Source organism: Pithys albifrons, chromosome 22 (assembly GCF_047495875.1).
Source record: "Pithys albifrons albifrons isolate INPA30051 chromosome 22, PitAlb_v1, whole genome shotgun sequence".
Classification (NCBI taxonomy): Eukaryota; Metazoa; Chordata; class Aves; order Passeriformes; family Thamnophilidae; genus Pithys; species Pithys albifrons.
Window position 1 is genome coordinate 7,619,553 of NC_092479.1, and position 14,357 is coordinate 7,633,909.

Genomic DNA, 14,357 nt, shown 5'->3' on the forward strand with positions numbered 1-14,357 from the left:
AAGAGGCTCCTGAAAACAACATGTCAAAATGTTTTCCCCCCAATGCATATTTTTGCAAGACACACTCTGACACCTTCCCTTGTTTTCAGGTTATGCAAAGAAATGACTGAACAAGGAAATCAATTTTATATTTACAAAGTTGTACATTAAATACCAGGGTATGTTTTTTCAGCTACAAGGTGTCAGGATTTCTCCCCTGTGAGGAATGAAGGGAAACCTGACAGTAGAAACTGCTGATGCTCTTCCTCCATTCCCAGGACTCTTTTTGAAGCTCTGCACATCCCTTCCAGCCAGTGCAAGTCAAACCTCAGACGTGCCCATGCAGTGCCTGCAGCTGCAATTCTGCACCCAGCCAAGGCTGCACCAGCAGGGTTTGAACCTGCACACAACACTGGGCTGCTTTAGGTCTGAATATGAAAAACCTCAGCACTGCAAAGAGTCCCCAACTCCCAATTTCTTCAGCTGCACCACAAGGAATATCCTAAATAAAGCATTTAATTATGGAGGCTGGAGGATCATGTAAGCAACTGCAGTTAAATGCAAAGTTTGGGATGGGACTTCTGCTCCCAACTATTCCCATGGAAACTGGATGGGATGATCCAACCATTCCTCACGTGAAATGTGCAGAGAGAATTATCTCTGTGTGTCTTTCCATCCCCATTTTCTGGTTCTGAAGGTGCTCCCTGCCTGCCCCAAAGGGAAGGACTGGGCTGGGCTGGGCTGGGCTGGGCTGGGCTGGGCTGGGCTGGGCTGGACAGGGCTGGGCTGAGCAGCTGCTCAGGAGGTCTGGCAGGCTCTGCATCCCCACCTGCATCTCCAGAGGGCACAAAGCTGATGCTCTGCAAGGGCACATGGGCTGGTCCAGCATTTTCACTGTTTGCACGTCCCCAAGAATGGGATTCAAATGGAAAAGCAAATTCTTGCTATGGAAACTAAAAGGCACTGTAGGCTTTAAGTGAAATTATATTGGTGAGAGCAATTACAATGAGAATGGAAGGGCATCCTGTGTTTATTCGATGGGAAAGGGGGAAAAAGGAGCCAACACTGTATATGAAACGTGACACAAAAGAAACTGCTGTAACAAAGCAGTATCCATAGCAACAACAACTTAATATTTCAGTCCTCTTCAGCTGCAGTGGATTAAATATAATGACAAGATGTTCCCTTTGAAAAGTAACCTGTTGCCATGGCAACGTTGTGTGCTGCAAAGTAAACAGGGGCTGGTCAGAGGGTTGGAAGCTGTGCTGGAATATCAAAAAGGCAGGAGCTGCTGGGGCAGAGCAGGCAGAGCTGCAGGCTCGGGGCCAGCTCAGCTTGTTCCACGCAGCTCCCAGGGAAGAGAGAGGATGTTCAGCTCAGTCCAGCTTTGTCCTTCCCATTCAGCAGCACCAGGGGAGGGTGGGGGCTCGAGGCCAAAGGCAGCAGCACTGAGATAATCCCGGGCAGGGGTGAGGATGAGGAGGGCCTGAGGCAGCACAGGCTGTGCAGAGCTCTATTTACCAGCTTTAGGAGCAGGGACAGAGGCAGGAAGGCTGGCACAACAGCTCCTGCACAACACCCAGTCCAGAAACAAGCTTAGCCCCCTCTCTTTATCACCTGCTGCCTTGTCCACACCAGACTCACCCTTTGTTACACCAAGGCTGGCACAGCTGGCAGCTTTGCCCATGAAAACGTGGCACTGCAAGGCCATGAAGGGCAGGAACAGGGCAACAGAGATGCCACAAATCCCATTCTAAGCTGCCATGAAGCACAGCAGGACAGCTTTGGGCATGACTGGGGTTCAGGACCTGCAGCACCAACCAGTGTGCCAGTGTGGCCAGAGCCAGGCAGGGCTCAGGGCTGGGATTCACAGCAAACTGCCCTGGGTTTGCAGGCAGTGGCCAAAGCACCTGGAGATTTCTGCCCAGCCCTTCTCTGCACAGCCTGTGCTGCCCTGGATGGGAACTGAGCCAGTCCTGAGCCAGCAGGACACCTTGCCAGGCTGCCAGAGGAACCACACAGGCTGCACACACAGGGTGGACCTTCAGGGATTGTGGGCACAACGTGGCATCTCACAGAGGGGCTGAGAGGGGCTGAGGGAGGTGGCAGTGCTGCAGCAGCACAACCAGAGAGTCATAGAATGGATTGGGTTGGAAAAGACCTCCGAGATCATCAAGTCCAACCCTTGGTCCAACTCCAGTCCCTCAGATCATGGCACTCAGTGCCACGGCCAAGCTCACCTTAAACACCTCCAGGGATGGGGAATCCACCAACAGAGAATCACAGAATGGATTGGGTTAGAAAAGACCTCCAAGATCATCAAGTCCAACCCTTGATCCAAACCTTGATCCAAGCCCACTGTGATCACCAGCCCAGGGCACAGAGTGCCCTGGGCTGGTGATCACAGTGGGCTTGGATCAAGACATGGTGGATTCTCACTCAGTGCCACATCCACAGAATCACAGAATTAATTGGGTTGGAAAAGACCTCTGAGATCATCAAGTCCAACCCTTGGTCCAACTCCAGTCCCTTTACCAGATCATGGCACTCAGTGCCACGGCCAAGCTCAGCTGAAAAACCTCCAGGGATGGGGAATCCACCCCCTCTCTGGGCAGCCCATTCCAATCCCTGAGCACTCTCTCTGCAAAGAAGTTTTTTCTGCTCTCCACCTTCAATTTCCCCTGGCAGAGCTTGAGCCCATCGTGCCCCCTTGTCCTATTGCTGAGTGTCACGATGACCCCACTCTGCTCTTTTTCTCCTCATAATACCCAGCAACAGTTTGGTTTCCTCCTGCTGTGGGCACTCAGTGCTCCCACCACTGGCTCTCCAACATCTGCCACCAGCAGCAACAGCTCCAATCCCAGGAAAACAACTCAGTGCTGCCACTCAGACCGAGAAAACAACCCACAACAAAACCCCAGAACCCAAAGGTCACCCAGAGGACAGAATTCTGTGCTACCCACAGAACCACTCTGGGCATACCCATTCCTGACTGTGTGTGCTGTGGGGATCTCTAATTAAATCAGAGGGATGCTTCAGCAGAAGAAGGTTTTTGGACCTGCCAAATCTCTCAGCCACAAACCTCCTCTCCAACAATGTTTCTGCTTCCCTTTGGAACTCTCCAAATACAAAGTGTCACACCCAACTTGCTGAAATCCACAGCCCAGTGCAACATGTGCAGGTCCCTGACACAAACCTCACAGTGCAAAAGAAGTTTCAGCAATTGAACTGGAAGCATTATCAGCCTAAGCAGGTCCCACCACCCTGGAAATGCAGCTGCAGGAGGGGCAGGGTCTTGGCAGTGCCACCAGGACCACCAGGACAGGGATTCCTGGGCACTGAGCCACCCCCAAGGGAGGGCAGGCTGTGAGCTGACTGTGCAAACCCAGCTGGAAGAGGCATTAATTTTATATGACCAAAGATTAATAGAGGAAAGACAAAACTTAAAGCTACAACATGCAGGGGGTGGGTTGGTGGGTTGGTTTTTATGAGCAATAACAAGCTGTAGCACTGAACAATGGACCTGATGAGACTTGGGGTTATTTACAAAGCCTGGTATGAAAATCAGTGGCTTTACTAAATAAAACCATGTCAGATATATGCATTACAGGCAGAATAGATTATACACTGCAATCATACACTGATGTAACCAAACAGTCACTACTGCTGGCCACATAATCAGTAACATCAAGAGTGACACAGTAAAGCAATTCCCAGGGATTGGTGATTTCTGTAAAATTAACAGAAATCTCAAGTAGTCAGGAAAAGGAAAGTTTCAAGAAAAGAGTTTTTTTTAAAAAATTCCTTTAATTCAAATAGCCCAATACTCAAGATGAAAAAACTCTGCTCTTCAGAGGCAGTTCCAAAAACATCTGGCAGGAATCATTTTGTTCCATATCCAGAGGGACAAAACAGAAGAGAACAAAATTACTCCACAGAAGAGAACAAAATTACTCCACTCCAACTTCAGCTGATTAAAACCCAGTTTATCAGGGCCTGAGAGGGAGTGGCAGTGCAGGGAGGGGCATCTGCTCCTGGTCACTGCTGGGACAGACACAGGATGATGCTGAGCCAAAGGGAGCCTCAGTTTTGGTACCCAAGATTGTATTACATAGATCATGTTCATACACAAATACAGAAGAAGAGGCACGTTTAGGTCACTCAACCTTTAACCAAAACCATCCCACAACTGTCACAAACCTGAGTTAAACACCTGAGAATAACAAGCTCCCTGATTTCATCTGTGCAGCTTGCACTTGTCCCTTAAACCTCCTTTTATTAAGCAAGATTTTAAAACCCATTTCACAGAAATAGTATCTTAATGCTCATGATCAGCCTCTGGTAAGTTTAAATTTCTTTTAAAACCTGTTGTAACTGTGGTATAATAATTAAATATAAATATAATAAATATTAAATATAAATACAATAATAAATATAAAATATAAATATATTATATTATATATATACTAAATATAAATAAATATAATATAAATACAAAGTTAAAATAATTTTAAAAAGAAAAAGCAGAAGCAATTTTGAGTCCTGAGTGAAAAATCCAACCTGTATTTCAGGCAAATGAACTTATAAGGGAAGGTTGTCAGTGACTGCTCAGAGTAAAGCAGGAAGGACAAACATGTGAATGCAGGCTCAGACCTGCTGAGTGGCTGCAGAGCCTGCAGGAACCTCAGGGCTGTCCTCACCCTCCTCCCTTTGCACAAGGAAGTAGTTGCACAAGTTTGAGTCAGACAGGAAGAGCTTTTTCGAGATAACATTATTTTTTTCATCATGTTTACACAGGAAGAAAAAAGCCCAGAGAGAGCCCCAGTGCTAACACTGTGCCCTACTCAGGAGGTGGGATGGAAGTGGCCACAAGTCAAGTGACTGCGAGGGAAACGAGTGTTGTCTCCACACAGGAATTCCTGGGGGCAATACTGTGCTGGAAGATTTCAGGGATCACCTCTCCAAGACTCCTTTTCCAATATTATTTTACCTCTAAATACAGAAGACACCATTTTTTTGATCCTATGTGCAAAAAAATGTTATGGTGTAAAGTTGTATGCAAAGTTCCACAATGCAAAGTTTTTTATCTGGTGATTCTGATAGAAATGGAATTTTACTTATTTACAGGCAATATTTACACTGGTAAGTAAATTTGTGAATGAATTCAACAAGGAATGATGTTGCTTTAAGTGTTTACCCTGTACAGTTGCTTTGCTAAACTGCCAGGCAGTACCTTTGCACTTCCCAGAGCAAATATTCACTATTAAAACAGATTAAATGCTCCTGCAGCCCCATTTCCTCAGCTCAGGCTGTTCCAGGACAGTGGGAATGGGCAGCAACCTCAGCAGGTAATTTTTCCATAAAGTTTCATCAGGTCCCATCAATGATCCACCAGAACACAAATTTCCAGCTCCCTTGACCAGGGAGAAGCAACAGCACCTGTTAAAGGTGATGAGGATGAAGAATGTGAGGCAGAAAAGAAGGCTGAAGGTATCCCTAGTTCTGCCACACACCTGGAAATGCAAAGCTCAAATTAAAACAGATCACAGCCTGAAGAACTGGAAGGCAGAGGGAAGGGGCAATCTTACTGATTTATGTCCTGAAAAAAGCTACAATGAAGGCAGAACGAAGGGCAGAGATCAGCAAATCCTCTTCACCCAAAGGACAATATCCAAGAGCCTCCCAGGATATATTTGTAACTTCAAACAGCTGTGTGGACTGGCACTAAGTCCCCAGAACACCTTTGAGCAGCCTCTGAACTGGGGGAATCCTCAAAGCCAGCCCCAAAGTGCCCCTCAGGAGCAGCTGCAGGGGCACATCCAGGGAGGAAGGGGCTCCTCAGGGCACCAAACACCTCCCAGCACAGCCTCACTCCCCCTGACACCAGCACTTCTCTTCGTCTGGGGGGAGCAGGAAATTGGTTTTCTGTTTGAGCTGTTGCTTTTTTTAACCAGGTCTTGCACACCTACACACGAGGCCAAGGAGCTGCTTTGGTTACAAACTGCCTGCCCAAAGCCACAGGTGGGATCACAGGTGACAGACACCTGTGGGAAACACGTGGAAAGGAAAAACTGAGATCTCCAAAGCACTGAAGGTGTGCAGAGAGAGCAGCACTGCCAGGGGGAATAAAAACATCCATCCTTTTGCTGGAGGCAGGAACCACCTGATTCCACACCAGAGGCATCCAAGGGGGGCTTCTGGCAGCCAAGACATCCAACATCACACCCACAAGTTCTTCTGCAAGTGATTAAGTGAAGAATGACACATTTGGCATATTATTCCAGCTGTATTTGCTTTGCCAAATGTCATAGTTCTGTTTAACAATCAGATTTGGGGGTTCTTATAACTTACAGGTACTTTTTCCACCTGTGCTGTTGTACATTAACCTTATGTTTTTTTTTTTAAAAAAACCATGACCAAATGATAATTTTTTCAAAAATAAGCATGACCAAGTGACCATTTTAAGTTTAGAAGGAGCAAAGTTTCACTGTAGGTTTAGAAGTGGCATTTTTCTCAAACTTTTCTTAAATTCATGCACAAACTGTCTGTGCAAAGCAGCAGAAAGGAGAGTGCTTTGTACCCTCCCCATCCCTCCACTCCTCTAAATCAGCATTTAGAACCAGTGTTAGGCACACAAGGGGCCATCCCTGTTATTCCTGCAGAGCACTGCCACAGTCCTGCCCAGATTCCAGCAGCTCCTTTATTAGGAATAAGAATGTTTCCAAAGCTTAGGCCTGTGGAGACACCTCTTTACACTCTGAAGTGATCCAGGCTGAGCTCTTTGCTTCAGCCAAGGGCAAAGAGACCAGGGAGTCACATTAATTAGGGGCTCTTGAGTTTTATGCTCTATGGGTATAAAGGGAAATGGGAAAGGGAATGAAACTTGGGCTGGAATACAGGTATGGACATGGCACTAACATGGGCACAATTCTGCTGGTTTATTCATCCTTCATTCCTCAGGTTCTGACAAGAACCACAGAATGGGCTGGGTTGGAAGGAACCTGCCTGTGGCACACCTTCCACTATCCCAAGTTGCTCCAAGCCCCATCCAATCTGGACACTTCCAGGGATGGGGCAGCCACAGCTTCTCTGCCCAGCCCTCACAGGGAGGGATTTATTCCCAGTATTAGTTTAAAACTGTTCCTCCTTGTCCTGTCCCTCTCTGCCCTCTGACAAGTGGCTCCCCCAGTACCACAACACACACTGTGCAGGTGATGACAACCTGTGCCAGGCTGGAGGCCAACCTTGTGCTCTCCACCTCCAGAGATGCCCCTGGGAGTGGCACAAACACTCCTGTCACTTTAGATTGACACACTGAGTAACTCCCAGGCAAGTGACCCTGGCTGAATGTTCTCCCCTCAGGCCAGTCCTGCAAAGGGGCTGACAGAGGATGGCACCAGCACAGCCCTGGCTTTGGACAAGTTCAGGTGCTCCTCAGTGAGAACACGCCGCAGAACCCTCCCCATTGCCCCCAACACAGCCAAGTGCCCTCCAAGCCACTGACACTGAGCAGTGACACTGATGGTGCCCCAGGAGGACCTCAGAGCCAGCTCAGAGCAGAGCCCCAATCCTGAATTTCCCTCAGCTCAGCCCACCCCGTGTGCTGCAGCCTGACAGAGCTCTGAGGGTGCTGCTGGCACGGCCGTGCCATGACAAGCTCTCAGTCTTTGCTGCAGTTCAGAGGCACAAGTGTTACCTGCATGTGACTGCCAGGCAGGGACAGCCACCAAGTGCCAGTAGGGTCAGTGCCCCCCTCCAGCACAGGGACAGCCACCAAGTGCCAGCAGAGTCAGTGCCCCCCTCCAACACAGGGACAGCCACCAAGTGCCAGCAGAGTCAGTGCCCCCCTCCAACACAGGGACAGCCACCAAGTGCCAGCAGGGTCAGTGCCCCCCTCCAGCACAGGGACAGCCACCAAGTGCCAGCAGGGTCAGTGCCCCCCTCCAGCACAGGGACAGCCACCAAGTGCCAGCAGGGTCAGTGCCCCCCTCCAGCACAGGGACAGCCACCAAGTGCCAGCAGGGTCAGTGCCCCCCTCCAGCACAGGGACAGCCACCAAGTGCCAGCAGGGTCAGTGCCCCTCCAGCACAGGGACAGCCACCAAGTGCCAGCAGGGTCAGTGTCCCTCCAGCACAGGGACAGCCACCAGTGGCTGCTGCCCCATGACCCTCCTCTGACAGCACCTGAACAGGCCCAAACATCCCCTAATGCCACCCCAGCAGCCCCTGCAGCTCTGCCCTCAGGCTGGCACACAGACAGCACCCAAACCCCACCGGCAGCCCGAGGAGAGGCCAAAAAGCAGCGCCCGGAGCTGCAGCAGTTCAGCCTGTGCCCCCCTGAGCCCCCTGGCAGTGCCCTCCTCCTCATGCACCGTGCCAGCAGCTGCTCGGCAGCGCTGCTGAGCTCCATGCCAAGGCTCCCAGGAACATGCAACAGCGAGGACAGGATTGCAGAAACACTGCCCAAGTCCCAGCCAGCAGCATCCCTGCCGCGGGAGGCCGCAGTGCTGGAGCCTACCTGCAGGGGCTGAATGGATCATCCATGCCTATGGCAGCGCCGGGGGCTCGGAGCTGCGCCCCAACCCTCTATTACCAGCTAAAACTCTGCCTTTTCCACTCTACCAACTCAAAATGGAGGCACATGCAGGCTGGAGCCCTCGCAGAGCTCGCACTGAGCTTGTGCTGTGACCTGAGCCGCACGCAGAACGCAGAAACTTCGCCCTCGGACTGGCGGCACTGAGCATGTGCCGTGACCCTCCGGCTCTCCACGCAGCGCGGGGCTGGCTGTTCCCGTGGAGCTGAGCCGAGCCGAGCCGAGCTGGGCTGAGCCTGAGCCGCACACCCAGCCCTGGCTGTGTCTGTGCAGGGACGTGGGGCCTTGGCTGGGGGATCCTGCACGGCCAACGCGCCGCAGCCACGGCGGCGGATCCGGCTCCTGCTCCGGCTGCGAGCGGCTCGGGGGGCTCCGGCTGCTCATCCTCCTGCTCAGAACTGCGCACAGACAGGATGGAGGCACAGGCAGGAGCTCAGAACTGCGCACAGGCAGGATGGAGGCACAGGCAGGAGCTCAGAACTGCGCACAGACAGGATGGAGGCACAGGCAGGAGGTCAGAACTGCGCACAGACAGGATGGAGGCACAGGCAGGAGCTCAGAACTGCGCACAGACAGGATGGAGGCACAGGCAGGAGCTCAGAACTGCGCACAGACAGGATGGAGGCACAGGCAGGAGGTCAGAACTGCGCACAGACAGGATGGAGGCACAGGCAGGAGCTCAGAACTGCACACAGGCAGGATGGAGGCACAGGCAGGAGCTCAGAACTGCACACAGGCAGGATGGAGGCACAGGCAGGAGGTCAGAACTGCAGGAGTTCAGAACCGTACCCACTGACAGGCTCAGAGGCACAGGCAGGACCTCAGAACTGCAGGAGTTCAGAGCTGCACCCACTGACAGGCTCAGAGTAAAGGCAGGAGTTCAGAACTGCACAGGCAGGAGTTCAGAACTGCACCCACTGAAGGGCTGGAGGGCAAGGGCAGGAGCTCAGAACTGCAGGAGTTCAGAACCGTACCCACTGACAGGCTCAGAGGCAAAGGCAGGAGCTCAGAACTGCAGGAGTTCAGAGCTGCACCCACTGACAGGCTGGAGGCAAAGGCAGGAGTTTAGGCTGGGATGCAAGGCCAGGAGCTCAGAACTGCACCCACTGACAGGCTCAGAGGCACAGGCAGGAGTTGAGAGGCAAAGGCAGAAGCTGGAAGGCAAAGGCAGGAGTTCAGAGCTGTACCCACTGACAGGCTCAGAGGCACAGGCAGGAGCTGCAGGGTTTGGGTGTGATTTATGTGTTGGAGAGCAGAGCAGCCCATTCCTGACCCGCTCGGGTCCCACAAGTTCTCAGCTTTTAAGCTCCCCTCAGTTTATGGATAAACTGAGACAGGACATGGAAATAATGCAGTCCAAGTGACAAGAATAACTCTGGTATCAGCCAGAAGGAAGCTGCTCATCCATTTATCTAAATACAGTTTTGGGGAGGGTTTTTTTGTCTGTTTGTTAGAAAGGAATCACCTGCAAGGGACTTCAACACAACAACATCTACTGAGATGAACGGGGGCAATCAGCATCTTCCCTAATTCTTTCCCAGGAATATCAGACAAACATGACACAAACCAACTTGGCTGTAATTTATTAAGACCTACAGAAACCATCTGTTTCACATCACATGGGCACATCACACACACAGTCCCCAGTTTCCCCCACCAGGAAGATTCCTGGTTGTATTTAAAATTGTTAAAGCTTATTTTAAAAAAATAATTGGACTTGCAACACGCTGTAGGAATTGTCTCATTTAAACAAAGTACAGCACAAACTGTCAGTGCTGTGCTAAGTATAACAAGAATTCATTGTGAGGCTGATCTGAGCCATAAGGATGGATACAATTCAAACCCAAATGATCATTTCTCTATCACTGCCCAAGGCACTCTTCGTGCTCACAATCAAAATACTCTGGCTGCTAACAAATAACCACACAAGGGGATGGCAAACCCAAGCTCTGCAGTTCTCCTTCCACAGGTTCTGCTCACATTTGGGTTGTGGGTACCAATATCATTCTACTACAGCTTTTTCTAAACATGGGCAACATTAAAGAGGGAGCTTTGAAAACTCTACTGACACAGTTCCCTGTAGGAACATAAACTGCTCTCACCTCTTTCTACACCTGAAACTTGTGCAACACCCACTCTGCTGCCCACTGAGAGGAGGGGGAAAAAATAAAGAAAAAGAGGCTCTTAATTCTGACTTTAAACAGAAATCCCCTTCCAGAGCACGTAAAATGAACAACAAACCACCTTCAATGTCACTCTTGAGGATCCTCCTCTCAGACACTCCAGTGCTCAAACATCACCCAACACTTCAAAGGATTAAAAATAAAGGAAAACCAAATGTGCAATGAAAACACAGCCAAACACTTCCCAAAACATCCATTCCAAAACTCACCCAAGCCTTGGATGTTTGGTATTATTTAGTTCTGTAACACACAACAATGTTGAGGGGCAGAATTTGGATTCATGGCCATGAAAACTCTTGTGGAATAATATCTGGCTATTCCTAGTTCCAAGTAAAAATTCAGTGGCATTCCAATCTATGTATATTTATGGATTTCAGTGTCAGGCAAAGCTTTATATTGTCTTTATTTAGTCGTGGGATCAAAGAACTGATCGCCCAGAACGTGCCAACACATCCCAGGGACCAGCCACTTCCACCAGAGGCATTTGGCACATCTGCATCCCCAGTCACAGTTCCAAGGAGTTTCTCCAAGTCCAGAGCACAAAAGGAGGCCTGGGAGCAGCACTGGGATTCCAAGTTAATGGAATTAGTCAGAGTCAAACAGTCACTTCTCTGAAGAGACACGAAATTCATTATTTCCAAGTACTTGCCATAAAATGAATTGTGTTTCTCAGCTGGCAGTGGGTGCATCCCACACTCTGAGAGCAGAACACTCCGAGCTCTGCCCAAGCTCCATTAACACCATTCAAGGTGGGAACACTCACTCTCTTGCCTTTAAGATTAGTTGGGGGTTTTATTCCACAATCGGACTTTCCTTAATGATGTGAGAATTACTGACATAGTGTGGAGTCTTTTGCTAAACTCTGCAGAAAAAACACAGCCTGAGACTGCAGGGAAAAGTTACCCCAAAATGCAGAGTTTTAGCCCTTCCAGACAACAGGAACAACAACAGACTCACAGCTGATACTTCTCAAACTAAACCTACAACCAGAAAGTTTTCAAACAGCCAAAAAAGGACAAACCAAACTTTGCTGGAGCTCTGTGTGCCCCCACAACCAAAAAAAGGTCTGTGTTCCACATCCACAACTGCTGGGCATGTCTGGGGGGTCTGGGATTTCTGCAAACACATGAAAACATCATAGAGAACATTCCCACCATGCTGAGCTGGATCTGAGAGACCTGGAAAAGTTTAGGAGGTGAACACAAACCCACTCAGAGCTCCACCTTTGTACACACAATGCACAGCTCAGGATTCCTTGGGCTGAGATGGATCCAGAGCCACATTCCCAGAGGGCAGCTGAGGAGGTCACTCATTCAGAGCCTGATCCACAACACGCTGTCACCTCAAGCCACCAAGAGCATCTTCCATCCTCCCCATGTCAACCAAAACACGACCTTAGAAAAGCAGGTCAAGACAAAGTTGGTTTTTCACTGACCAACCCCCAACAGCTCGTCCTGAAATGTGTCTTACAGCACTTTTACTCCCAAAAGCAAAACAGATCCACCAGCATTAGGAATTCAGAGCCACGTGCATTTAAACAGCAGCAAACACAGAGGTCAAAAATAATCAGGCAACCTCGACTTGGCCTCTTTCTCTGAACCTCCTCGTTCCAAGGCACAACACAGACCTGAAGAGCGAGAATGAAAACAAACCTGGCTGCAACCAAATGAAGAAAAACCTCCTTTTCAGAGCTGGCCAGGCTGAGTAATTAGCTGGTCACTAAGTGCTAAGCTTTGTCATTTCATTGATCTTTGCAGGCTCGATCATTTCCTGAGAGCTGGAAGAATTAGCAGCTACTCCTACACAGAAAAGGGGTTTAAAACTACACTGACAGCTCCCATAAATGGCATTTCATGGGGGAAAACAGCCATTAAACACTAAGACAAACACATCATTTAGAATTCACACCCTCCAAACCACAATGCACTGAAGCTCAGTGGCAAATTCAGGGGTCAGGGCTGGTGCTGAGGATCAGAGATGGGCCAGGAAACCCCCAGAACGCCTGGCCTTGGTGCACTGCCCCAAAGTGAACACAAAAATGCTGCCACAAGGGCGTTTTAACAGGTTTTATTTGCAAAGGCTCCGTTCCTAGGCTGGCTGTGAACTGCCCCCATGGAGGGAGTTCCATCCTCCAACCCCTTCTCAGGCCAAGGACAGTTCAAGACACTTCAGAATAAGGCACAGGAAGCCTCATAAATAGGCAATTATATAATAATAACATGCCCACACGGGGAATTTCTTCAGCACTCGGTGGTTGGCTGTGCCCTGAAGCAGAAAGATTCATATCTGCATTAAACAGTAAATCTACCATGTAACAATTCAAATATTTATTGTTTATGTGCCTATCTAATCCCCACTTCAAACAATGCTTTCCTCAATGGTATCTCTGCAAATCAAGGTCCACAGCTAATTATGTTCTGCACTGAAAGAACAACACACCTTCCAGTGGGCACAGACCTTGCTGAGCCCTTTGCCATCCACATCATTCATCTTTCCCTCCAGTGCTCATGGAAGGGGCCCCCAGACAACAAACTCCTCAAGGCTGGGATTTGAAAGGCATTCTCTGTGCTTAGAAAATTCCATAAATGAAGAAAATAGAAGTCCTGGTTTGGACCAAAAAAATAAGGAAGGTACAGTCAAGTCTCAGCTTTGCCTTCCAAACAGAGCTGATAAATATTGGCTGGACAAAGCCCATGAAGACTGAAAGAACTGTGAAATAAAAGAGCTGGACACACCTTCAAATATGTACTGATTCCTCAAAAAAAAGTTCTTTCTGTACCTCTGATTTGTTCTAGGCCAGCAAAACATCAACCAGGAATTGCTGAGCTGGGCCCCTTGCTGACTATTTACACATGAAACTGTGAATTTCCACACTTAAAATCTTCCAATTTGACTTCTGACAAGTGTCCAAGTTTCAACTTTGCTTTCTAGAAAATGCAAATGTATTTTTAAAAGTATTTTCATTCAGCCAATGAGACAGGGAGGAATTCCTGCTGAAGTTTGCAACCTTTAAACAAATTCCACAGCCCTGAGAAGCTGTTTTGAAGCAGCCCATTATTTATTTACCCAGAGATGCACCCAGATGTCAGGACTCACTGCACAGTTCTGTTTCCTACTGATTTTCTCCTCTACAAGCACACACTGCAGCAGAAAGATGTGGCTTTCCCTTGAATTCCCTTCAAGCAGCTTCACACTAGAGATTAACCTTTCTCCCCTTGAGCAGTTTCCATGGAATTAAGGTTGGGAAAGACCTCCAAGATCATCAAGTCCAACCTGTGAGTGAACACCAGCTCAGGTCGGTGGAAAGTTGCCTTTAAAAGCCACTTCACTTACCTTGTCTCAGGGTTGTAGCCCAGGATGTAGAAAAAGGAATCCACTCGGGCTTTGAACTCTCTAGCAGCAAAAATGTCAGAGAAATGGGAGATGTTGCACTTCCCTCTGAAAGGAAGGGAGAAAATGCCATTGGAATTGGAGTTTGAATAACAACGATTTTAATTAAGTGCCACTGCAATCTGTGTGTGAGCCACAGGCAGCCTGGCCCTCATAAATGTCCCAAGCATCATAAATACAAGTCTGTTGGAACAAACAACCCTGTGGGTTCTT

At 49.0% G+C, this 14,357-nt stretch overlaps 1 protein-coding gene across 6 annotated transcripts in view; it reads right to left on the minus strand.

Annotated features, from left to right (window-relative positions):
• Positions 1–14,357, minus strand: part of RERE (arginine-glutamic acid dipeptide repeats) — a 206,495-nt gene that overhangs the window by 80,711 nt on the left and 111,427 nt on the right. For 5 of the 6 annotated variants that reach the window (XM_071575580.1, XM_071575576.1, XM_071575579.1 and 2 more), the window contains exon 6: positions 14,088–14,192. In XM_071575580.1, coding sequence (XP_071431681.1) covers positions 14,088–14,192 — 105 coding nt within the window. Of the gene's footprint in view, positions 1–8,496; positions 8,708–14,087; positions 14,193–14,357 lie in introns of those variants that run through there. The other variant, XM_071575581.1, reaches the window with a different exon arrangement.